The 24,828-nt window shown below is 56.6% G+C and overlaps 4 protein-coding genes across 6 annotated transcripts in view; 3 read left to right on the plus strand and 1 right to left on the minus strand.

Moving 5' to 3' along the window:
- Positions 1-608: 608 nt before the first annotated feature.
- On the plus strand, positions 609-2,933 carry LOC102096697 (mas-related G-protein coupled receptor member H). 2 transcript variants are annotated; one of them, XM_021299230.2, is made up of 2 exons: positions 609-992; positions 1,302-2,933. In XM_021299230.2, the coding sequence occupies exon 2, from the start codon at positions 1,340-1,342 to the stop codon at positions 2,282-2,284; it is 945 nt and encodes a 314-aa protein (XP_021154905.2). In that variant the 5' UTR covers positions 609-992; positions 1,302-1,339; the 3' UTR covers positions 2,285-2,933. The 2 variants fall into 2 exon arrangements, with proteins under 2 accessions (XP_021154905.2, XP_013225387.2); XM_013369933.3 differs by having other exon boundaries at positions 619-992; positions 1,306-2,933.
- Positions 2,934-3,910: 977 nt separating this feature from the next.
- LOC102092607 (mas-related G-protein coupled receptor member H) lies at positions 3,911-5,701 on the minus strand. The gene has a single exon (XM_005511088.3). It carries the CDS (start codon positions 5,435-5,437, stop codon positions 4,520-4,522), a length of 918 nt encoding a protein of 305 aa, XP_005511145.2. The 5' UTR covers positions 5,438-5,701; the 3' UTR covers positions 3,911-4,519.
- A 1,743-nt stretch (positions 5,702-7,444) lies between these two features.
- RHOD (ras homolog family member D) lies at positions 7,445-10,117 on the plus strand. Its single transcript, XM_065065596.1, has 5 exons — positions 7,445-8,124; positions 8,739-8,826; positions 9,133-9,242; positions 9,405-9,543; positions 9,640-10,117. Exons 1-5 carry the CDS (start codon positions 7,996-7,998, stop codon positions 9,801-9,803), a joined length of 630 nt encoding a protein of 209 aa, XP_064921668.1. The 5' UTR covers positions 7,445-7,995; the 3' UTR covers positions 9,804-10,117.
- An 803-nt stretch (positions 10,118-10,920) lies between these two features.
- Positions 10,921-24,828, plus strand: part of KDM2A (lysine demethylase 2A) — a 42,954-nt gene continuing 29,046 nt past the window's right edge. For both annotated transcript variants that reach the window (XM_065065597.1, XM_065065598.1), the window contains exons 1-3: positions 10,921-11,036; positions 11,455-11,482; positions 12,886-12,990. In XM_065065597.1, the coding sequence (XP_064921669.1) occupies positions 11,017-11,036; positions 11,455-11,482; positions 12,886-12,990 (153 nt within the window). In that variant the 5' untranslated portion in view covers positions 10,921-11,016. The remainder of the gene's footprint in view (positions 11,037-11,454; positions 11,483-12,885; positions 12,991-24,828) is intronic.

Here is a 24,828-nt window from a genome sequence, read left to right on the forward strand (position 1 = left end):
TCACTGGAAATTAAAAAAAAGGCCATTTGTTTATTAACTCCTTGTACTGATTTGAAAAGAAAGGGGTGTTTTCGGCTGCCCTGCCTGTGTGCAGCACCACCAGTACCACCAGTAGCACCAGCATCACCGGCATCGCACTCTGATGATGGGGGAGAGATGCCCCCCTGGGGATGCTGAGGTTTGGATATGCTGAGGTTTAAGGATACTGAGGTCCAGGGATGCTGAAATCAAAGGATGCTGATGTCCAAGGATGATAAGGTCCAGGAATGCTGATGTCCGGGGATGCTGAGGTTTGGGGATGCTGAGGTCTGGGGATGTTGAGGTTTGGGGATTCTGAGGTTTGGGGATGTTGAGGTTTGGGGATGTTGAGGTCCAGGGATGCTGAAATCAGAGGATGCTGATGTCCAAGGATGCTGAGGTTTGGGGATGCTGAGGTTTGGGGATGATGAGGTTTGGGGATGTTGAGGTTTGGGGATGCTGAGGTTTAGGATATTGAGGTTTGAGAATGTTGAGATCCGGGAAGCCCTGAGATGGGCAGAGAAGAAACTAAGAACGGCAGAAAACTTCCAGGAAATGGAAGGCAGTCAGGGAGTGGGTCATTGACCGGAGATGAGTGTTTCCAATCAGGAATAGATGAAGAGCCATTCACAAAATGCTGCTTGCGGAGCTTCTGGCAAAAGCCACTTCCTGTCTGGCAAAAAGAAAAGATTAAGATAAATAAAAACAAGGAAGCAGAGCTCTGACGTAGCTGCGGTTACAAAACCGTTCCCGACTCCCCTGCGACCCCACTGCACCGGGGACGGGGTGCAGAGAGGAGCTGGTGGGACGGGAGCAGGGACATCCTGGTGACCTGGGGGCATTTTTCTTCATTCAGCTGTCCTCGGAGGATCTGCTTCAGGACATGGAAGTGTGAGAAGCCAAGACACTGACGCCGATCTGCCCGAGCCCAGCTGGAGAGCCAGCCCTTGCCTTTTGCTTCAGCAGCACTAACAGTTAAGTGCAATGTTCTTCTTCATCCCCACCTCACCTTCCTCTCCTCCAGCATCCACTGCCAGCAGCTACGTTCCCCCCATCCTCTTCCCACATCCTCTCCCCACTTGCCTTCCGCATCTCCTGGTGAACCCCCTGCCTTCCTCGCCTCCCATCTCCTTCTCCCCCCCACCATGTCCACCTCTCCCCTCCCCACCATGTCCTGCTTGTCTTCCACTGGTGACTTCCCAGCTCAGGGAGCTGGTTGAGGGGCCGCGTGGCTCAGCACCAGCTTCTCCAAACCACTAACTCCATGTCCACTCTGACCACAGCCAGAGGCCACATCCCACCGCCCGCCCAGCATCCATCCATGGAGGCGAACCACATGTCGCCAAATCCCACAGCACCCACGCTGACCACCGATGGAGATGACCCGTGCAGGATGGACGTAACCGACATGGCCATAGACAGTGTCACAGTGCTTATCTGCCTCTGCGGGCTGGTGGGGAACGGGGCCGCCCTCTGGTTCCTCGGCTTCCGCATCCGCAGGAACCCCATCACCGTCTACATCTTCAACTTGGCCATTGCTGACTTCATCTTCCTCCTCTTCATGGTCACCTCATCCCTCCTCTACATGATGGAGAACATCTCCTGCTCCACTCTTTTGTCCTTGAAGTACAAGAGGTCACTTTTCCTGTTCTCGCTGTTCTCCTACAACACGGGCCTGTATCTTCTGACGGCCATCAGCATCGAGAGGTGCATGTCCATCTTCTGCTACAGCATCCGCCATCCCCAGCGCTTGTCAGTCATGGTGTGTGTCCTGCTCTGGTCCCTCTCCATCACTGTCATTGCTGCAGTGACATCTCTGTGCCTGTTGTACGACTACGAGCACTGCCGGGTGGCTCTTATTTCCATGTACATCCTCAACTTTGTCGTCTTTGCACCACCCATGGTCATTTCCAGCACAATCCTCCTCATTAAGGTCCAGTGTAGCTCCCAGCAGCACCAACCCAAGAGGCTTTACATCGTTATCTTCCTCACCGTCCTCTTCTTCCTCCTCTTCGCTCTTCCCCTCAGCATCTGGAATTTCCTGCAGCAGTTCAGCTACATGTTTGTGCCCTCCCAGGTTGTTTTCCTGCTCGCCTGCATCAACAGCAGTATCAACCCCTTCATCTACTTCTCGGTGGGGAGCTGCCAGAGGCATTGCTCCTTGCTGTCCCCCCAGGTCGCCTTCCAGAGGGTCTTTGAGGAGCCGGCAGACAACATGACATTCAGCAGTGACACAACGATGGACACGCTGGCCCCAGCCTGTTGAATCCTTTCCACTGCTTAATGCCCCTGGGACAATGGCTGAGGGATTCCTTGAGCAGACGGATGAATACATTTTCTGCAGTATTTTCCTTGATGTTACCCTCTTGTGGTGTAATTCTTCACCCTGCAGAAGAGGAGAGCAGGGGCCTCGACAAGGTTGATGTCAGGAGGGAATTTGTGTTCACGCTCAGCTTTCTGCCCCCTGCCAGCCCACCCCAAGTCCTGCAACACTCTTCCCCAAGGGCAACATCCCCCAGAGGACCATGTTCCCACCAGCTTTTCAGGATGAGCATTGCCTTTGGGAAACTCTGACTCATGTACAGTGTGGGGGCAAAACCCATTTGGTGCCCTAAGCCCTTGTCCCCATCCTGTGTCCCAGCCTGTGCAGCCTCCCTGAGCTCTGCTCACCTCCCATCCCCAGCAATGCCAGCGGGGAGACCCCAGCCGAGACCCCACCGCCCTCCCCTCCCACTGGTACCCGGTTCCTGTATCCCACCGGTACCCGGTTCCTGTATCCACCAGTACCCAGTTCCTGTATCCCACTGGTACCTGGTTCCTGTATCCCACCGGTACCCGGTTCTGTATCCCACTGGTACCCAGTTCCTGTATCCTACTGCTGCCTGATGTCAATAAACAGCATCATTTAATAAATATACAGCTGCCTTGGGTCCGTATGTCAGCACTCGCTGCTTTCGCCTGGGTCCCGCTGCTGGCTCGGGGTGCGGGTGGAGACACAAACATGGTTTGTGCTCTTCAGAGCAAAAACGATGCCAAGTGCCCGCAGCTGGGGCTGCGCCGGCACACCCAGATGGGCGCAAGGGTACGGCAGTGCCCCCAGGCTGGTTTATTAGTGTCACAGCAAATACCTCCTCAAAGATTTTATTATTACTGTTTTTTTAAGCCAGGTCTAAGTGCAAAGTACTCTTCCTTCTGAAATTTTTCCTCCCCGCTGGCTTCAGCAGGATGGAGTATTTTTTTTTCTTCAGCAGGATGGGATGGTGCAGCAGCAAGAAGAGGGGGAGTTGTGGCCCCCAGCCCGGCTAACACCTTTCCAGGAGCAGAGTGCCACCTCTGTTTGTCACCGTGGGCTCCATGGGCATCACTCTCTTCCCTGTGACGTCCCCCGATCAGCCCCTCCACGTCCCACCACGTCCCACCAGCCCCACCACATCCCAGACCTTCCCACACCCCTCATACCAACCCCTCCATGTCCCGCACCCCCCTTGCAGCCCCACCACCTCCCACCCCCCCCAGCCAGCCCCACGCCTGGTGCTCCAGTGACTCCCTGTGGGCTTCTCACTCCGAGTCACCCCATAAGATTTTGGGGGGCTGTTTCTCGGGGACACCCCCACTCCGCGGAGTGGGAGAGGTTCACCCCGCTATGTCGCAGCCTCCCGATGTCCCAGACCCCCCTCACCGCCCCCCTGCCGGCGTCCGGAGAGGAACGAGAGGCGGCGGGTGGAACCAGCGGCGTTTATTGGGGCGGGAGGAGCGGGGCCGCGGCCGGGACGGGCGGTGCAGCCCGGCGGGGGGAGCGGAGGCGCTAGCGGGGGCGCAGGAGCGGGGCCGCCGGGCACCGAGCCCCGGAGAGCCGCTTCGCCGGGGGCAGAGGGGTCCGGGGGGCTGTGCAGGGCTCCCGGCTGCTCTGCCCTCGCTGGAGGGCAGCAAAGCCCGGAGATCCGCGCTCCGAGCCCGGGAGCGGCCCGAGGGACGGGGCGGGACAGCGGTGGGATGGAAGCAGGGATGCGTACAAATGGGGTGGAGGATGAACGTGGGGATGGGGACACGGTGGGATGGGGACGGGATAAGGGTTGGGGTTGGGGACAAGATGGGATAACGGATGGGAATGGGGACAAGATGGGATAACAGATGGGGATGGAGACAAGGTGGGATCAGGGATGGGGCTGGGATAAGGGATGGGGACAAGGTGGGGTAAAGGATGGGGAAGATGGGATGAAGGATGAAGATGGGGATGGGGACACGGTGGGATAAGGGATGAGGATGGGATAAGGGTTGGGGATGAGGACAAGATGGGATGAAGGATGGGGATGGGGACATGGTGGGATAAAGGATGGGGATGGGATAAGGGTTGGCGATGGGGACAAGATGGGATAAGGGGTGGGATGCATCCTAACACACAGCCACAAGAAGGTGACATGTGGGCCCAGCTTGCAGCAAGGGTGGAAGCTGAGCATGAAGCCAGGGTGGGCAGCATAGCTGGTGTGACTCCAGTGGCCTCTTAGCTGCAGGTTGTGGTGACCGCCGTCTCTTCAAAGACTCTCTGGAAGGCGACCTGGGGGGACAGCAAGGAGCAATGCCTCTGGCAGCTGCCCACCAAGAAGTAGATGAAGGGGTTGATGCTGCTGTTGATGCAGGCGAGCAGGAAAACAACCTGGGAGGGCACAAAGCTGTAGCTGAACTGCTGCAGGAAATTCCAGATGCTGAGGGGAACCCCAAGGATGAGAAAAAAGAGGACAGTGAGTAAGATAACAATGTAGAGCCTCTTGGGTTGACGCCGCTTGGAGCTACACAGGACCTTAATGAACAGGATCACTTTGGAAATGACCATGGGTGGAGCAAAGATGAGGAAGTTGAGGATATACATGGAAATAAGAGCCACCCGGCAGTGCTCGTAGTCGTACAACAGGCACAGAGATGTCACTGCAGCAATGACAGTGATGGAGAGGGCCCAGAGCAGGACACACACCGTGACTGACAAGTGCTGGGGACGACGGCAGCGGTACCAGAGCGGGCAGAGGATGGACATGCACCTCTCAATGCTGATGGCCGTCAGGAGATACAGGCCCATGTTGTAGGAGAACAGCGAGAGCAGAAAGAGTGACCTCTTGTACTTCAAGGACAAAAGAGCGGAGCAGGAGACGTTCTCCATCATGTAGAGGAGGGATGATGTGACCATGAAGAGGAGGAAGGTGAAGTCGGCCATGGCCAGGTTGAGGACGTAGACGGTGATGGGGTTCCTGCGGATGCGGAAGCCGAGGAGCCAGAGGACGGCTCCATTCCCCACGAGTCCGCAGAGGCAGATGAGCACTGTGACACCGTCTATAGCCATGTCGATGACCTCCATCCTGCAGGGGTCTTCTCTAACAGTCTCTGGCACGGGTGATGTGGGAGGCGGGGATGTCTGGTTCACCTCCATGGCGGGAGGTGGGACGTGGTCCCCAGCTGCAGTCAGAGCGGACAGGGTGTTAGTGAGACCCCAAGAGCAAGAAGGACATGTCTGGGTGAGGTATCCTGGTGAAGTGACGGGGTTGGGGACAGGGGGGTGACAGGTGGGTTGGGGAGGCGACTGCCTCACCAGTGACAGGCTGGGGGGTGAGTGCAGAGGAGAGATGGGAAGGATGCATGTGGGAGTGGTGAGAGGGGCTGTGGGGAGCTGCGGGGAGACGCGAGCAGCACCCCCAGGCTGAGCCGCGGTCCCGACCCCCTACCTTTCCAGGCAGCAGGCAGAGGGCAACCTGCCGCGCGTCCCAGCAGGGCACAGTCCCGTCCTCCAGCCCCTCCTCACCACGATCGCCCCAGCCGAGGAGAACGGGGGTCTCCGCGTCCTCGGAAGGCTCGAGCAGCCCGTCTCTCCAAACACAGCGGCTCTTTGGGGCGTTTCTGCAAGATCATGGGTCAGGTGGTGAGAGAGCACTGGGCAGCTTCAGAGACACAGGCTGCATCACGGAGCCTCTCCTGTCAAATTTCTGTTTGGTCTTGCGGGAAAGGAAATGCTTTGCCCACGAGAATACTCCAGAGATGAATACTGTAGGAGCTACATCTTTGCTGTGAAAGAATCCTGATGCTTTTAGGATTCAACTTGATATCTCATTAGATTGGTAATTACCACCTTCCTAATTGTTTTATTTTGCTCCAGTCTCCTCCTTCCACCCTGCCCTGATGCTGGCATCCTTCTGAAATTGTTCATTAATGTGCAGATTTGCCTTCCAGACTCCCAGCATGGGAATCGCCGTCCATTTCTCCTCCATCCGTGTCGTGCGTCAGGTCTGGGTGGGAATTTGGTGTTTGAGCCATCGGTTCAGGTTGACCCGGCTGGTCTGGGGGCTGCAGTGCCCACCTGGACTGGCTGGTACCCATCGAGGAGACAGCGGGGATGGTGGCAGGAGAACAGGAGATGAGGCAGCCACAGGGCTGGGGGGGGATAGCAGGGAATGGAACATATGACCCCCCCATCACTCCCTGCACCCCAGTAACAGAAGCACCCATCCACCCCCGTAGGGGTCTTGGCGTGGCAGAGGAGGGCACTGACCAGAGAGGAGGGCGTCTTGGGGACCTCCAAGCTGGGATGTGGGGGACATGGCCACTCCTTCCTTCCCAGAGCGGCACTGGCCACCATCCATGTCCCCTTCAGCCGCTGGTCCCCCTGTATTGGTGGGGGGACATGGCCAGACGGCAGACAAAGCACCCCCCAGCGCCGGGTATCCTCTGCTCCTCCAGCAAGGGCAGAAAACTGCTTCTTCAGCTCATTAACCTGACTAATTGCTGCTAGGACTGCCAGCAGCCCTGCGTGGCTCACCTGGGTGGCTGGAGCACCCATGGCAGGGCTGGGGGAGCAGCAGGATGGGGCAACCATGCACAGGGCTCCCTGAGTCCAGCCACCACCCAGAAAATGCCCCACATCCCAAATCCCTTGTGTGTGAGCAGCTCCCACCTCCTAGAGCGGGGCCACGGGGGTCCCCGTCCCAGGGGAGGGGGGCAAGGATCATGGTGGGTAATAAAGGGAGGTCAATGTGGGCTCCATGTCAGGAACAGCGCTGGGTTGGCATGTCCCCAAGGAAAGTGGGGTCTTGCAACCCATCCCCAACAGCACGTTAGGGTCACCGGGAAATGACGGAGTCTGCCCGTGCCTGGTGCCAGGTACAGAGTTTTCCGGCAAGGCATGGCTCAGCGTGGCACAGCACGGCCCAGCAGGGCTGGGCACGGCACGTCACCCGGTGTGACGGAACGGGTGGCACTGGTGGGGGGAGCCAGGGCTATGAGTCACCCCCCTGCGCCTCCCTCCATCCTGGACTTTGCCTCCCGTGCTTGGGGCAATAAAACCCAGCATGGAGGGGGCTGGGGTGTCGGGGAGGGCCCCCACCTGCAGCAGTCAGGGCACACGAGTGTGTTTGCACAAACGAGGATGGGAATGTGCAGGTGGGTGTAGGAAGGAGCTGCAGGTGTGTGGGGGGAAATGTGCAAACAAGCATGTGTGAACATGTGCATGTGTGCATATATACATGTGAGCATACGTGCAAGAGAATTTGCACGGATGTGTGCAAGGAGAAGCTGGGCATGCAAGAAGGTGCGTGTGTGTGCAAAGGCGCTGCACACGTGGAATAGAGTCTCAAGCGTCTGTGTGTGAGTGTGCAACAGGCAGCCCCGCGTGTGCACCAGGCGGCTGCGCCCGTGTGCGGGCAGGCGGAGGGGAGCGCTGCACACGCATGCGGGGAGCAGAGGGGAGCACGGCGTGTACCACGCGTGTAGCAGGACCCCGGACACGCACGGCGAGCAGCCCCACGCGTGTTGGAGGCGGCGGGTTCGTGCGAGGCCGCCCGTACACGTGTGGGCGCCCAGCCCCGAGCGGCGCCGCGGGCGGGTCCGGCGGGCGGGTGGGGGCCGCACCCTGGGCCAGGCGGGTGCCGCCGGTCGCCCTGTCCCCGTCCCTGTCCCCACCGAGGCCACGCAGGCTCCGTGGTCCCGCCGGCCGCCTCCATGCAGCGGGAGCGGGGGGGGGCGAGTCCGGGAGCTCCCGTGGCGGAGGTCAAGGCTGTCGTGGTGGGGGACGGGGGCTGCGGGAAGACGTCGCTGCTGGTGGCCTTTGCCAGAGGGGACTTCCCCAAGGTACTGTCCTCCCTGTCCCCTGCGAGCTCAGCCACGGTGGGACCCGGTCGCGGGGGGGCGGCTCTCGGGAACGGCGGCACGGCGGGGCGGGACGGGCACAGTGGTGGCAGCAGGGCCATTGGCAGCAGGTCATGGGGCCGGGGAGAGCTGGGACAGGGGGTGGCCAAGCCTGGGGCTGATGGCGGTCCAGGGCAGCCCCCCCTCGGTGGGCGGTCGGGCACCTCTGCCTCTCCTGGGGGGTCAGGGGGCGCCGGGTCTGCCCCGCAGCGAGAACACATAGGGGACCCGGGGGGTGGAGGGAGGGGGGCCCCGACAGAGGCCCCAGAACCCCACTCCCGGCCCCCCCAGGTCGCACCGGGGCATCCTGCCTGCCTGAGGCTCGGTGCTGCCCTGGGCTGGGGGACAGAGTCCCGGGGCTGGGGGACAGAGTCCCACCCCACCTGCCCCAGGTGGCACCACCATCTCCTGCCCCTCTCCCACTGCCGTTTCCCTTTCCCAACCCCGGGTACCTCCCTGTGCCCTGTCCTGGGCACACAGAGCTCCGTGGGGGCCCCCCCACCGCTGCCCACGGGCAGGTGGGACCTACCCCGTGTCCCCCTCTTGTCCCCTGCCAGGTGTACGTCCCCACCGTGTTCGAGAAGTACACGGCCTCCCTCCAGGTTGGCGGCAAACCTGTGAAGATCCACCTCTGGGACACGGCAGGTGGGACAGCAGGGGACAGGACAGGCAGTCATGCCCCCCTCCCTTCAGCCTGGGAGTTTTGGGGTGTCCCACACCTGTGGGTCATACCTTTGGGGGGGTGTCCCCATGGGAGACCATGGGAGATAAAGGGTTGACTCACAGCCAGCCAGCCACCGTCCCTAAGGCTGTCACTCTCAGCAGTGATGCCTTTCTGTCCCCAGAGCCACAAGGTGCCCCAAAGCTGGGGGGACAAACATGGTCCCAGGCTGGGGGGGACCCATCCCAGTAGGGAACTGGTGTGTAATGGTTGGCTTCTCCACCCGTCAGGACAGGAAGACTACGACAGGCTTCGCCCACTGTCCTACTCGGACACCAATGTTGTCCTCATCTGCTTCGATGTCACCAGCCCCAACACCTTTGACAACATCCTAACGAAGGTAATGCAGCCCCGGGGGGGCTGTCCCAGCCCCGCATGTCCTCCCCGTGGGAGGTGGCAGGACTGTCCCAGCCCCGTGTGTCCTCCGTGGGAGATGGCATGGAGCTGGGGCTGCCGCCCGGCCCACATCCCTGTCCCCCAAGTGACATGTGTCCCCCCGCAGTGGTACCCGGAGGTGAACCACTTCTGCAGGGGTGTCCCGGTGCTGCTGGTGGGCTGCAAGACAGACCTGCGGCGGGACCGGGAGGTGCTGCAGAAGCTGCGGGAGGGACACCTGGAGCCCATCTCCTACCAGCAGGCAAGTGCCACCCCCCATCAGGCTGGGGATGTCCCTGAGCACAGGGCGGTGGGGGAGCCAGGGTCCCCGGGGGTCTGACCCTGTGTCTCCCCGCAGGGAGAGGCCATGGCCCGGCAGGTCCACGCCGTGTCCTACTTGGAGTGCTCGGCCAGGTACCAGGAGAACGTCGGGGACATCTTTGCGGTGGCCTGCAGCGCCGCCCTCGGTGCCGCCCGCCGGAGCCAGCGCAGGAGGCGACCCAGGAGGGGCTGCGTGCTCAGCTGAGCCCCCACCCCTGGGCTCTGCTGCTGTCCCCCTGGCTCGGGACAGCGCTCAGCTCCCGGCCAGCACGGCCGCCGCGCTGCTGTCCCCGCAAGCCGGTCCCAAGGACTGTTGCCATGGGGTGCCAGCATGTCCCACCACGGCACCCAGCGTCCGAGCGTCCTCCGCCCGCACCGAGCGCCGCGGGCAGGCGGGTCTGGGAGCAGAGAACTGATTTTTTGGGGAAGGGGGTCCCCTTCCCGCTGGCAGGCCAGCGCGGGAGGGGCCACACGGGGTCATCTGGGTGCAATTCTGTCATTAAAGCTGAACACATGTCACCGTGGCGTGGTCCCCACGTGGTCCTTACAGGCTGGGACAACCCCACACGGCACAGGGGGGGACGGGGTCGTGTCACCTGCAGTCAGGCAGCCTCTGGGAATGGCCCCCCTCCTGCCTTATGGCTGGGACATGCATATGCGTGTATATAGGTGCATGTGTGCTGCATATATATAGTGCATATGCATGTGTGCTGCAGGTGTACAGGTGCACATGCATGTGTGCTGCATGTATATAGGTGCATATGCGGGTGTGCTGTATGTATAGGGGTGCATATGCATGTGTGCTGTAGGTATATAGGTGCATATGCAGGTGTGCTGTGTGTATATAGCTGCATATGCATGTGTGCTGCAGGTATATAGGTGCGTATGCATGTGTGCTGTATGTATACAGGTGTGTTGTATGTATATAGGCGTGCCTGTATACGTGTGTGTGGGCCGTGCGCGTCCCTCTGCCTGTGTTGTCACGCCTGCACGTATACATACGCATATGCGCGTTCATCTATGCAGATGTCAGTGTGTGCGCGCATATATGCACACATATATATTCACACACGCGTAGTACGCGCGCTCCCGTGCGCGTGTCCCCGCGGGGACCCGTCCCGTCCCGGTCCCCGGGCGCACGAACGATGGAGGGGGGTCCCGGGGCAGATGGGCGGGGCCAGCCGCACGTGCGCGCTCGCTCCCGGCCCGGCGGGGCGTGGCCTCTGCGCTGCGTGCGCGCCCCCGCGCGGTGCCCCGGCGCCGGAGCGGGGCCGGGCGGAGGGGAAGGGGGGAAGCGGCGGCGCATGCGCAGTGCGGGCGGCGGGGGAGGCGGCGGGGGGGTCAGGGGAGGTTGCGGGCGGCGCAGGCGCAGTGCGGCGGCCGAGTCAGTGTGTATGTGAGACTCTGACGGGTTCAAAATGGCGGCGGCGGCTCCTGTGTGAGGAGGGGAACCGCGTCCCGGCCGGGGGGGGGCGGCGGGTCGGCGGCGGCGAGGCACGGCACGGCACGGCGGGGAGCGGCGGGGCCGGCGGCGGCCTGGCCACTCGGCCCGGGGGGGGGTGGCGCCGGGTCCGCGGTTTGGCGGGGGGGAACGCGGCGCCGGGCGGACGCGGCGCCGGGCCGGGGAGCGGGGCCCGCGGGAGCGAGCGGAGGCCCGGGGCGGCCCGCGGGGCTGTCAGCGCCCGCTCGCCGCGGTGGCCGCGCCGGGGGCGGCGGGGCGCGGAGGGGCGGGCGGCGGGGCCGGGGGTGCTCGGGGCGGCGCGGCCGGCGGGCCGGGCCCGGGCCCGGGGCGCGATCGCTGCCTGACCCGGGGGTTCCTCCTCCGTCTGTTCTGTTTCCCCCCGTCTCGGCGCTAGAAGAGGACAAAGGCGCAGGAGAGACCTGGTGAGCCACTCGCGGAGGGGCGGGGGGGGCCGGCACCGACCCGCCACCCTCGGCCGACCCTGAAGTTTCCCCGAGTCCCCCCCGCTGAGGGGCCGGGTCGCGCCGCGGGCGGCGGGGCCGCTGCCCCGGCCGGGAGGGTGCGGGCAGGTCTCCCTTTCTCCGCGGCCCCCGGGAGGCCGCCGGGCCGGGTAGTTGTTGGGCAGGGGGCGGCGGGGCGGGCGGCTCCCGGGGGCGGAGGTGCCGGTGACAGCTCCCCCGGGGACTGACGTCCTGAGCGCCGGCACAGGGCTTCCCCCGCCGCCGCTTTGTTCTGCCGGCCGGGGGCTGCTCCCTCCTGCGCCGGGCGGGGACGGAGGGGCGAGCCCGCGGGGGTGGGTTGGGGCCGGGGACCGGCCGGGCTGGGGATCCGTCCCGCTCGGGGGCAGCGGGGGTTGCGAGCGGGCCGCTTGGCCGGAGTGTTGCGCTCAGGTCGTGCCGCTGTTTATCAACAGTTTAGCAAGTGTGGGGAAAGTGCTTAGGCTGGCTTAGCTGGGCTGGGGAGGCCGGTCCGGGCGCAGGGCTGGGGAGGTGTGAGCGGGACTCGGAACGCTCTGCTGTCAAACCGTGACTCGGAGGGCCGGGGAAGAGCAGGATGGGGCAAGTTCTCCCCACGCTGTGGTAGCGGTTCTGTAACACTGCACGGGGTGGCGGATCCCGTCACCGAAGGTTTAGTGCGGGAATTAAGAGCTGAGATAGATGTAGGCTTTGGTTTCATTCTGTTCCTTTAAAAAAAAAAAAAAGAAAAAAAAGTTGAGGTGCCATCCGATACCTTGGGAAGCTTTCCCGTGTTATTGCGCGGTTTCACAAGGTGGCAGATTTTGAGATCTGAGCGTGAAGACAAGAGTTAGTCCCCTACCTGAGCCGTGCCTAAGTGCTGTAGGTAGGAGGGATCCCCCACGCCCTTCCCTCTTTGTGGGAGATGTTCTGTACCTGTTTAGCGTCTCCCGAGTGCCACGGGATAGATATCCAGAGGATGGCAACCGTGTTGTTTGGAGGAGTTGGTTCTCTAACGCATAATGTAGTCTGGGGAAAGCAGAGCGTTTGACAGCACTTTGCCTGTTTCCTATCCTGGCGTGGGCCAACTGAGCCGCTGCTTTTGCGGGTAGTAGAGCAGAGCAAGAGGCTCTTTCCTCATCTGAGATCTGCAGCTCATGTCGTGTTACAGAACAGCTGGTAAAGTCATTTACCCTGGGTCATACCTAAAGTTAGAATGGGAGCGTTAGAAGTTGAGGTGGGCTCATCCACTGTGTTCGCTTACTCCTGCACAGTGATACGGAATCGGCCTCAAAATGAGCAAAGAAACAAGAGGTGTAGGTGTCCTCTGTCTGTGTACCCCGCTTCACTATTTCCCTCTGACTTCAAAGGATGAAGAGGACGACGACAGCAGTCCTGGAGTGTCCTTCTCGCTCTCTTCAGAAGAGTCGGAGATGGAGCCAGAGGAAGAAAGGATCCGTTACAGCCAAAGACTGGTCAGTACTGGCCCTAAACAATCATATTCTGTTCTTGGTTCAGTTGCAACTGAAGAAAGAAAAGACTTTTACAAGCAACAAGTTTAAACTACCCAAATAAAGTGTTGTGGCGGGTCGCTGCAGTCTGCGCAGAGGTGTTATCTCAGCTGGCGGGGGGTTAGATGGCTTTGTGGCTCCTGTTTGTGTCACAGAGTTGGCCCTAATGAAGGGCACTCGGCTGCTGAACTCTGGAAGAGCCTCTTCCAACCAGAGGCTGAGACTGGGTGAGATGCTTTGAGAAGCTGCTGGATAGAAATATGAAATGCTGATGTAGTTTCTGGCATGACGGGTTTTCTCCGTGTTGTGTTTCTAACAAGCGGAGAAGCTGAAATACTCTGTGTTACTGTTACATTGGCCTGGACTTGATTTGAGTGTGCTGCGAAATCTGAGAAAACCAGCTTCGGCTTCAAGCTCTAATGTACTTGTGCACATGTGCACGTGTCTTCTCCTGGTATTTTCTTTTGGAGGGAGCTGTTCCAAAAGCCGGGCCCTAGTTAGGCCCTGTCGGGAGCTCTGGCTTGTCTGATGTTTGCGCTGCTGTTCAAAGGACTGCGTGAAGCCGCCGCTCTGGGAGTTGGGCCGTAACTGGGAGCAGTTTGGGAGCAGCTGAGAGTCTGAGATGATGATGATCCTGGGGAAGGAGGGAGGTTGCTGTGTCTCCTGCAGGTTTCACGTTGTTTTGAAGCCGTTGTAAGCCCCCTGAGAAGGTCCTGTGTCAGCTCTGTGATAGCTGAAGCTGTGATGGAGCAGCAGTACTTGTACCCTCACCTTCAAGGTGCTGTCTGTAAAGGTAAATCCTTATCCGTTAATACTCTGAAATCATTCGGTGGAAGGCAGCGTGGCATTAAGCTTTGCCCTCAAGAGCGAGCAGTTCTTTTTGCTTTTTTTGTTGCTGCTGGGTGCTTGGCGACAGAAAAGGTGCTGGTGAGTTGTGGCCAGCACATCCCTTGTAGGTGGCCTGGGGACAGAAATCCTCTAGTGAGGGTAAAAATGGTTATTCCAGCACTGGCCTCTGTGGAGAGGAGGGTGATGCAGAGATTGTGCTTTGTCCAGACACCCGTTTTACTGAAAACATGCTCCTTTTCTTGGTGTCCATTGCACATTTACTTTTTGCGGAGAGAATTGTACTAGTTAATTTGTTGACAGGCATCTATACATTTATAGAGAGCCACCTTAGCCCGTTTTGGGAACCTGAAATGACTCTGACTTTTAAGTAGTTTTTAATCTTTTCTCTTTTTTGAGGGAGTACTTACAAAAAAAACACCCACCCAAACTGTAATACATCTATGGGCCCTTCAAGGTGACCTGTTTTCCCCATGTGCTTTGGTGAACGCTTTGATTTGGCAACGCCAAAAGCAGCAGTCCCACCTCCTCCCTCGTCCTGACGTGCTTGTTCCCACAAGTGTGCAGCTCAAGGTCCTGGTGTGACTGGGGAGCGACCATTCCTATAGCCAGCAGCCAGGGTTACAGGACAGCTTCTCTTGGAGGCAACGCCAGCTTCAGATTTTGGTTAAACTACCAGCTCCGCTACACTTTGACCAGAAGTAACCCGAAATGGCTGGATAACGATATGACAGGTGAAGGGGACTAGCGGCCAGGATTGTACCCATTTAAAAATGCTTATAATATCACAAATAAAAGTCGTTGGGAAGAGTTGCTGTCATAGTGTCGGTGGCCTGGGCTCCAGCGGGATGTGCTGAGCTGGATAAATGGCTGCACACGGATGAGCTGCGTGCGTAAGGGGCTTGGGAAGGCACATGGGCAGCAAGCAGAGGATGCGGCTCACCTGGGCTTCTCTCTCCTCATGTTGTGTCTGCAGCCGAGAGGAGGAGGCAGAACCCCTGTGTGGTAGGTAAGGTTTAGTTCGTGCCTCCTGCTTCGCTCTTCCTGGGAGCTTCCACCTCATTGCTTTGTTTTCTGTGTCAGTGTTGAAGGACCTTTAGAAGTTCATTATTTTTTTCAAGATGCGTGTGGGGAGCTGTTCTGAGTGCTTCTGGCCCTTGCAGAATAAGGAATCACGGGTGAATTATCCAGGAAGACAAAAGTGCTGAATGGGACTTGTTTGAATATCCCACTCCTATGTGTGCTTTGGTCTTGGAAGTTGGTTTTAATATGCCTATGTTAAAACTTCTAGGTAGGGAAACAGGTAGATAGTACAGTATGTTTCTGCGGCTGTAAGCCGTGTTTCTTGTGTGTGACTGGGGATCCATGTGGGTGTGAGATGTAAAAAGATACATCTATAAGAATAAATATGTTTAAAAAAACCGCAAAACAATCCAAGTGTGATAGTAGTTCTACCAGCGAAACAGCCTTGACCAGAATAGCGTATAGTGGTGAAGGAGCTGAATTAATTGCATGGGCAAGTAGCATGGTGTGATGGTACCAGTGGCACGAGATGGCAGGAGAAGATTGTTATCTGGCGTGCGAGGGTAATTACACCAACAGCATCTTTTGGCTTGTCACCCTGGCCTTACAACCAGGCCACCTTCCATCGGGATGTGAAGAAAGTCTTGAGTGTTTCATGTTATTTTCTCCAGTGAGCAGTACTATTACCTTCCTCTGGTTCAATAAAAATCTGATCTGTGTATGTTTTCTGAATGGATTTGTCAGTATTTGGTGATAGATCTGCATTTTGAGGAGAAATGAATCTTTGCTTCAGATGTAGCCGCACTCCTGCAAGAATTCTCTGCCAGTTCACACATCCCTGTGTAACATAATGACGTTTGCATTGGGTGGGTTGCGCTGCTCTAACTGTGCTCGCTTCCTAGCTCCGGTTCTACATCCACGACTCCCAAGGTGATAAAGATGGGGATGAGTTGGTCTGGATGCAGGGGTGTCGTTGGGAGGATGTTTGCACCCATCCAAAACAAATTCTGGACAAAGCTGTGTCCCGGTGAGGCTGACACAGGTAGGGAAAGGCAGCCTGTGGACTAAGAGTATCCGTGTTCCTCACCCAGAAATTCAGCTGGGCCTCCCTGCACCATGAGTAGTGGAAAATGGGACTTGAGGCACTGCAGAGTAGTTTTCTGCTAATTCTGCGTATATGTTTCTGCTCCTCGGCTCTATAATGAGGCAGCACTTGGGGGACTGGTTTGATATGTCGGATTTATAAGCTGTAGACGTGTGTTTTGCAGAGCCTTCATCGAGGAGCTGAAATGCTCTATTGTGTCCCGCGGCCTGAGTGACAGTCCAGCCCTGGCACTAACAATGCCAGTGGCCCCTCTCCGAGACTGGCGAGTCCCCCGCTGACTGTCACTGGGTGGTCGCACCCAGCCTGTGTCACACTGAGCTCCCCACGAGGAGCCCACGGCCATGCTGCCACCTGGACTTTTTGAAAGCAGGAATGGCAACGTGAGCAGCTCTGAGGAACAAGATGTTGAGTTGGTCTGGTTCTGCGATGCTGAGACACTCTGCCTGCTTCAGGCTGTCTGGTTTCCATACAGAAAAGGTTGTGGAGCTAGACAGGAGAAACTGTTGCATGTTTGTAACTTAATTTTTTTGGTAAGGTTAGATCTGTGTGTGATCATCAGCAGGGAAGGAATCTCCTGGCGGTGCTTTGGTTGGGCAAGCTGGCTTGTCCATCTCTGGAAGGGGCTACTGGAGGGACTGTTTGAGCCAACACTTTATTATGAAGACATGCTTGGCGTGCGGGAGGTGAGGGGTGTGTGTGGGGCTTCACTGAGGAGGGATTTCTCTCTTACTCCAGTCTTCACCGCACACAAGGCCACTTAACCCATCCAGACCTGTGCAAATGTGCTGAAGGTTCTTCAGCAGGACGCGGGGCTGGCGTCTGCCTGTCCTTCTGCAAGGGAGCCATCAAATATTCCTGGGTCTTGGAAGCATGAGGAAATCTTGTCTTCTGTCTGCTCCGGGGCTTATTTTCCCAGGCTTTTACTGTGAGCTAGGACTAGCAAGACTGCATGAATTAAGAGTTGGGATTAGCACATCACTCAAGCGCTGTATGCTTTCAGGATAAGGAGTGAAGGGCAGCAGCTTTGGACGCTTTGGAGTGGCTGCCACTGCCCTAATGACAAATTCTGCCCCTCATGGTCGCTCTGCTCCTGTCTTTATCTTCAGGGTGTGGTTCCGAATTAAGATTACTGGTGTTGCAGAGCTGGTTTAAGAGGTTCTCTCGCTCCCTCTGTTAGGTCTCAGAAGCCTGTTCCCCCCTGAGGTGTGTGCTGCCTCGGGGCGCTGTGGCTCACACCTTAGATGAAAGTTGGCAGGGGGGTGTCTAATCCAAATCGTTGTCAGTGCCAGGGTGCTAAGTGCCTCACCAGCAAATGTGGTGAGACTGGAGAGGTGACAGTATGAGATAGGACACGAGGTGGGGTAGGAACCTCTTAAACTGGCTCTGCTGCTGGCGGAGCCTGTGGTGGATCCGCACCCTCCCTCTGGGCTCCTGCTGGGGGTTTTGTGGCGCTTGGGTCCCCTGAGCAACCATCCCTGCCTGGGTGCACTGGCACCCTTGTTTTGGGTGTCAGAGATGGTTGTGACATGCAGAAATGGCCTGTGGAGGAGGAGACCCACTTGCTGATAAGGGCTCTGGGTGTGATGAGGGGGGAGTCAGGGTGAAATGCCGTCCCTCCCATCGCTTGGGGCAGTCCTGTCCTGCCTTCAGGTCAGATCCTTCCTTGAAATTTGAGAGGAGGCCTCTGCCTGTCCCTACCAGCCGAAAACTCGAGGCCTTTCCTGTAAACAGCACTTAGCAAACCTGTCCTTACATGTCAGTGTCCACGCTATCCCCTGGGCGAGAGTTCACAGGAGCTTTACAGTGTGTGGAGTCATCAGCTGAGGGATGAGGCTTGGCAAACGTGGAGGAAAAGGTTTCTCTTGCAGCGTGCGCGCTGTGGAGCGGCACCAGTGCGCTCCAGTGTGCCCTGCCCGTGCCTGAGGGATGGCGAAGCTGGCTCTGATGGGTGCCCCGAGTCACAGCAGCTCTGATCTTGGGGTTTCCACATTTTTTGTATTATTGGTACTAAGCCCTTTCTGCAGGATGGGACGATGTGAAATGCAGGACATAACCCATGGGACAAGGAAAGCCCACACATGGTGGCATTCATGTGACACTCATGATGAAGTTCCAGCACTTATTCTCACATTGCCAAGGGGATAAATGGCCTCAAAGCTGTGAGAGGGAGGTCAGCTTGTGTCTGGTAAGGTGGTGAAGAGGAGGACACGGCTGTGCTGGTCAAGCAGCTGCCCTCGCTTGATCCTGAACAGCTCACACTGTCCCAACTGTGGAACAGAACAAGTAAAGCCTCCGCCTCGGGTTCAGCCTGACCTCTTGTTTGTGCTCCTTGTGATTCTGCTCACTATCAGGTAACGATCCCTTGCATCAGCGGTGTTTGTCATCCTCACATCGTGGTGACAGGGGGCAGTTCTGCTGATACCGGCTTTCCCAGAGCTGGTCCCATTGCTTTGGGACCGGTACATGTGTGCCGTAGTGAGCAAACCACTGTAGTTCCCACGTGTCCTGAAGCGTGGGATGAACCACACACGCTGGGGTGAGAATCTGGGTGGTTGCGCATCGTCCCCTTATTAAATGGGGAAATCCCTTGCCCTGTCAAGTGATGCTCCATCCTGTTGCCTCAAAGGGTGAGGAGTTTGTCTGCTAGAGAGCCCTGTGTGAAACCCTGTCTGGCCACATGTCCCTCGTCTTCTGGACACACCTCAGTTTCCTAGTCTAGACAGGACCTGCACAAATGGGGTAGTTAATCGCTCCCACATGCCTCTGCCTCAAACTGAAGACGCTACAAATGAGTCATCCAAATGACCCAGGTGTAATAATTAAGCTCTAAATAATTTAGGGACTGTTCAGATTTGATCTGGGCAGCTCTTTGGTGGAAGCTAGCAGCAACTGAAGGCTGTCCTTGGAAAGCTTTAGACGTCCCTGTGAGCATTTAGATGCTGAAAGATGCAAGAGTGTGCCGGTCCTGGGAGAATATGTCCTGGAAACCAACGGGATAACGTTCTGCATCAGCAGAGGGGCGCAGGAGGTAAATATCAGCTGGTTTCTTACTGTCCCAAGCCTGGCTGTGCCATGAGTATGTCCTGGAAGCTGCGGTGCTGACTGAGCAGCCAGACAGCACAGGAGCACCTGGAGTTACTTTTGAGTTACCAAAGTTGCAATTTATATTTATGTTTCCTGTTGAGAAGCCGGAATAGCTTTTCACAGGGTTATCCCAGCTGGAGGTGGCAGGAACAAGTTCGAGCAGTCTGCATGTCCCCAGTACCTTTTTATTATTGACTAATTATGTCAGGAGCCACCCAGACAGGGGTGTATAGGTCACTGGCTGGATTTTGGGGAGAAGTGGCTTATGTGGGGGAAGCGGTGATGTGCTCAGGTGGTGCAAAACAAGGTGGTGCACTAACACTGTCCTCGGAAAATCTATGGGGGAAAGCAATTAGTTGTCTTCAGAGTGAGATGTCTGATGATGAAAGAGAGCTAATCCCAGAGGAGGAAATGACGGGTGAGCTCTGAGTGGGTAGCCTGAGTTCTGGAAAGCTCGATCTGCTGCCAGGGTTGACTTATTAGTTCACAGACTTTCCTACATGATGCCTGACCTGCTTTTATTTGGCTCAAAGAGGTTAAAGCAAGTGCAAGAGGCGGAAGGTGAGGAGGAACATGGCATACCACGCTGAATCGCTGCGTGTTGTCCTGCAGCTGTGGCAGCAAACGGCGCATCTGCAGCACGATCTGGAGTGCTCAGAGAACCAGAGATTGTTGCAGCTGAGCAGATTGGCCTTGCTGGGTGTCCTGTCCGTTCTTGGTCCCGGTGGAGAGGAAGATGAGGACAGAGAAGGTTCTTGCTTGGTTGCCTTGGGAAAAGAGGGAGCAAAGGGGAAGAGCAAACCCCACCATAGGATGACAGGGTCTGTGATTAGATATCGAAGATACTAAGCTGGCAAAAGCACTGGGAGGCAAGAAAGGTGGGGAGCATGTATCTCAGGACTGGAAGTGTTGTCTCCAGTTCGCTTGGAGAACCTGGAAACGTTTTGACTGAAGCTAAGAAGGTATCTGTGATTGCACTTATCCAAATGCATCATCAAAAAGCCTATCAATAAAACCTGAAACCAGCATCACATTTATCTTCTGTCTTGGGTGATCTCAGGCTGGTTGAGCTGCAGACCAAACTCTTTGCTGTACAAGTGCTTGTGCTGGTCCGGGCTTGATTCCTTTTCTGGAGGGCTCAGGGTGGGGTGTTGGCATTTTGGGGGCTGCAGGGAACTTGGGTGTTCCTCTGCCCTTTCCACAGTGGTCTGAACTCCCTGTCCTGCCCACCAACAGGTACCTGCAGATCTCCCTTGCCAGTGACACTAAAGGTTTCTGATTTTTGAGGGCCGAGGAGCAGTGAGAGCCTGTTCCTGCTTCTCTAACTTGCTACCAAGTAGCAGATCTGGGAGCAAATTCTCTGTTGCCTCTGTGTCGCATCTTGGGCAGTTAAGAAACGCTCAGTGCCCTGTGCCCCCCACCCAGCTAGAGGTAACCTGCACACTAACGGTCGGACCACACTGGCTCATTTTCACTTGTCCTTGCTCATCTGATGGGGAAATTAGAGGCTCCTGGATGGTGTAATGAGAATGAGCATGGGCTGCTGGAGATCACTGATGCTGCTCATACAGCCTGGAGCTTCATCTGGAGAGGCCAGGAGTTTTCTGTTTGCTGATCCGCCCTCTTTACCTCTCTTTTTGTTTTCCCAGCTCCTAGGAACCAGGTGAGGAAGCTCATGGCTGTCTGCAGGTGGTGCTTGCTGGCACTTGAGCTGGTTCAGATAAACCTGGCGACCAAGTGTAGCCTGTGAATCCGTGATGGGGGTGAGGAGATGGATCTGTTTGACAGGGCTTCTCTCTGTTCCGTTTCTGTGTGTCCATGCTCGTGGATCTCTGTTGCGGTACAAACAGTTCAGGTAGTAAACAGCATGAGCTGGCTGGCCAGGATCTGTGGATCCTTCTGGAAGTTCCAGGAACTTGAAGCAGAGGAGGTTTTTGTGTGGGACGTGCCCGGGCTGCAGGGTGGTCAGAAGGTGCAGCTGGGTTCCTGCGTGTGCAGTTGTCTGGTGCGCTCTCTGTAGTGCTTCCACCTGTGTCAGGTGCCTGGAAGGTGTGAATTTGGGTGGCATCGATGCTGCCTGAAGAGGTGATATGTGATTCATGGCGCTGTGTGTGACGTGCTCATGTCTGTGAGCGAGCTGTTGGGGGAAGATGGGGGGGAACTGGCAGTTTTTACTGCTGTCAACTAGAACAGATCATACTGATAGTGAGGTAGTGAGTGCAGCAGTAAACTTTCCTCCCTGCAGTATATTCAACACTGTCTGCTTTCTGTCTTTTTCTGACTCTTACATGTTTTTAGCTATCACACTGTACACAAACAAGTGGTTTCTTTAATACAGCCATCCCCCACACACACCCCACACCCTTTTCTGTCAAGGAAGAGGTTCCAGGGTGTGATCATCGTTTGTGGTTTTTGTTAGCGCTGGTCCTCAGGGTTGGGAACCGATGGCAGGATCTTCCTGTCCTGTCTTGGCCAGTCCTGGTAGAGCTTGGGAGAAGAAGTCGCTTGATAAAAGGCACAAGGGGAAGGATCAGGACGTTGCTTGGTGGAACTGTTATCTAGAGAAGCAGATCCCAACCAGCGAGGTATGTTCTCGCTACAAGCGAGATATGCGGAGGGGATGGTCCTTTTCGATGTTGGCTCTTACCTCACCTCACTTTTCATGAGGCCACAGCAAAAGTCTGCAGGGCGAGAGAGAAGAGAGGTGGTGCTGCACAACTTGGAGAGACGACAAAGCAAACGCTGCAGGAACAATCAGAAGGTGTAAGAGCAGAAAAGCCTGTATTTAAAATAAATAAGTCTTTAAAAAGACTGGCCTGTTCTGTTGAGTCCAAGAGTGCCCCGCTTCCCCCTTGTTCTCCCCTGTACCCCTGGCTCTCAGGAGCTGTAATTTTGGGATCGAGCTGAGGCAGCTGGAATTGGAAAGGAGAGGGCTGGCAGTGTGTGCTCCTTTAGGGTTAGACTGCCTCAGCGCCTGTAATTCGCTGTGCGTAAATATTTCCATGTGTCGCTGAACTGCTGAGCCCCTTTGCCCCATTTGGAGTCAGGAAGGGGCTTCTTGTGGAGCAAAGGGGGAGGTTGTGCGTGCAGCGATGCTGTAATGGTGCAGAGTACAGAGGAATCTCCTGCCTAGTACCTGTGTTCACACACTGTCTGTGTTCATCCCAGTGCTCCTGGCTTGCTTTTCTTCTTCCTGAGCATCCTAGACCCTATAGCCTGCAATTCGGGCAGCCTGTTGCTATTATCTTTAAAGGACAGCTGAGCAGGAATTGCAGCACAAAGCCCAGAGCTTCCTGTGCTTTTGCTGTCCCAGTTCTCCTGTGGTTCAGCCTGGTTTGTGTGATGGGACAGAACTGGCAACAGGTTTCTGCAGAGCTGGGTGGGCACACTAGGAAATTCAGCGCTAGTCCTTTGAACTCCCACTGTGTGGTGGACAGAGAGGTGCTCTGCCTGTCCCAGCATGGGGTGAGGTTGTGCAGAGCTGACCTAAGGGTGTCTCTGTCCCCAAATGCAGGTGGCTCCATCTGTCCCTCACGCCAGCTCTGCTGGGTCTCTGCCCAGTGATCTGTGTGGGCTCAGCAGCCTGCAGGTAAACAGTCCATTCTTTCCCAAGTGGGAAAATGGGTTAAGTGCATTGAATTTTCAAGCCTGTATTTTTGGGGAAGCTTGGTCTGCTTCATTCCGTTTTGGGAATGCTCTGTTGTCTTCCTGTGCAAAGCAAAAGCAGTTGCAGAGCTGGTGTTGCTCATCTACCTGACCGTGTGGCACATGTGCTGGGGACATGCTGGCAAGGAAAGGGCTCTACACAGCAGGTTTGGGGTTTTTTCCTTTGATTTCTTCTGGTTTGGAAGGGGTGGGAGGTAATTAAAGGGATTTGGAAGATTTCATGGTTCTTCAGGAGCTTCCTCAGGCTCTCACAGAACCGGAGCAGGGCTTGTCCAGGTATCGGGCTGCTACAGCCAGCGGTGGGTACGGGTGGTTTGAGGGTTAGAAGTACCATAAAAACTAGTTGGGACGTTGGCTGCGTGTGAAATACACTGCGGGTGACTGGATGAGAGTCCATGTCCTTTCCTGGGAAGAGTGTTTCTTTACTGAGCTTGTTGCCAGCCTGGCCCACCTGTGATCCGATCTAGCGCATTCCTCCGTCTCGCGGTTTTGCCGCTGTGGCTGGTCAGTGTGTGGTTTGGTGGCAGCTGCTGGAGTTCTCCTTGGCCCGTTGCTGTTGTCCCCCCACCTGCCTCTTTCAGCCTTGCTCCAATTCCCCAGTTACTCCTTGTGTACGTCCAGTTTCATAACCGAAAAGTGCAAACCAAAGCAGTCTGAAACGCCGCCAGCCCTGCTCGTGATGGGAATCCCTCCTGGAGCTGTGAAGCCTGGAAGGGCTCCAGTTCTGCAGGGATCCCCGTTCACTCCTCAGCCTGGTGCTTTCAGTCTCTTTGTCCAGGAATGTGCAACCTGGGATGCGCCGGTTGTTGAGCAAGAGATGGGAGAGGATGGGGCATTTAACCCACGTTAGTTCCTGGGCTCTTCTTGTCATCTCTGGGGCACTGGCACTTATTTGGCAAAGCAAATGGCTCTGCAGAGCCAAAATATTAACAGAATGACATGGGCCGTGTCTGTGGGGTACAAAGGGTCCTAAGGGTGACAGAAGGTGGTGTGGTTTAGTGTTTGCTTCCCAGGCTTGAGAGGAAGAGGAGCTGAGAAGAAACTGAAGTGATGGAGGGTGGGGAGGCACAGGGGACCCTGCTCTCTCTGCTGCCTTCGCCTTGTGATTTCCCAGAGAAATGGGACCTTTTCCCATTGATAGAATGGACTTCACATTACCTTTGAGGGGTGGCTGTTAATTCCTGGTGTCTTGGAGCATGTATTCTGGACACTGCTGTTTGCCACAGGTACTCACTCAAGATTAAATCACTCATCACAAAGTTTGCATGTTGAAGGTCTGGACTTGCCTAGACAAGAGCCATATTTGTTTGCTGTAAAAGCATGTGAGAAGTTACATTCGTAAGCTGGAGAGAGTTGAACTTGTTGGTTTATTACCCATTTGGAGGCATTTTGGCAAAATAAACTTAGAGGGCTGTGGGGCAGCCAGTGGTGGATGTGAGATCCACTGGTACATCACGCTGCTCTGTGCAAGTGAAAATACCTGCGGCGAGGGGAGTTTGGAAGGAGGGATTTCAAAACCAAGAGTGAAACCTGACTGCATTCTTCATGTCAACATCTTTCCTCTAAAGGAACGAGGGAGGGTTGTGGGAAGCTTCAAAGCAGACAAGCCGCTCTGGGAAGGCAGCTGGAGGGGAAGAGGCAAAGTGAGGGATGCTCTGGTGTCCCGACGTGGAAGCAGCTGTGGCCAAGCAGGAGGAGGCTCCCCGGGCACTGGGAGATGCAGATGTCGGGAGATCAGGGAGGGAATGGCAGCAGACAGGACAGGGACTAAAATACCCTGTAAATTACACTCTGTAAATATGTGCGGCTCTTTTTGCGAAAGGACAGCTTGTTCTTTTTTCAAATGTGACCTTGTACTAGTTCTCTCAAATCAAAAACCCACAGGAGAGTAGTCTTCTGGTTCTCTTCAGCCAGCTGTCAGTTGCTTTGCCTTTAGAGGTAGCTGATGGAGAGAGGTGTCCAAGGGAGGGTTTTGAAGAGTTCCACCGTGGAGCTGCATGAAACCCATCCCCTGGGAGAAGGAGACTGCAGGCGAAAGGACCAGAATAGCAGGGACAGTACTGGAGCCGTCTGCAGGA

Source organism: Columba livia, chromosome 5, assembly GCF_036013475.1.
Source record: "Columba livia isolate bColLiv1 breed racing homer chromosome 5, bColLiv1.pat.W.v2, whole genome shotgun sequence".
Taxonomy (NCBI): Eukaryota; Metazoa; Chordata; class Aves; order Columbiformes; family Columbidae; genus Columba; species Columba livia.

Coding starts and splice junctions, on each gene's coding strand:
- RHOD (XM_065065596.1), top strand. CDS start 7,996: ATGCAGCGGGAGCGGGGGGGGGCGAGTCCGGGAGCTCCCGTGGCGGAG. Junction 9,243..9,404: donor TTGACAACATCCTAACGAAG/GTAATGCAGCCC, acceptor GTCCCCCCGCAG/TGGTACCCGGAGGTGAACCA. Junction 9,544..9,639: donor CATCTCCTACCAGCAGGCAA/GTGCCACCCCCC, acceptor CCCCGCAGGGAG/AGGCCATGGCCCGGCAGGTC.
- LOC102096697 (XM_021299230.2), top strand. CDS start 1,340: ATGGAGGCGAACCACATGTCGCCAAATCCCACAGCACCCACGCTGACC.
- LOC102092607 (XM_005511088.3), bottom strand. CDS start 5,437: ATGGAGGTGAACCAGACATCCCCGCCTCCCACATCACCCGTGCCAGAG.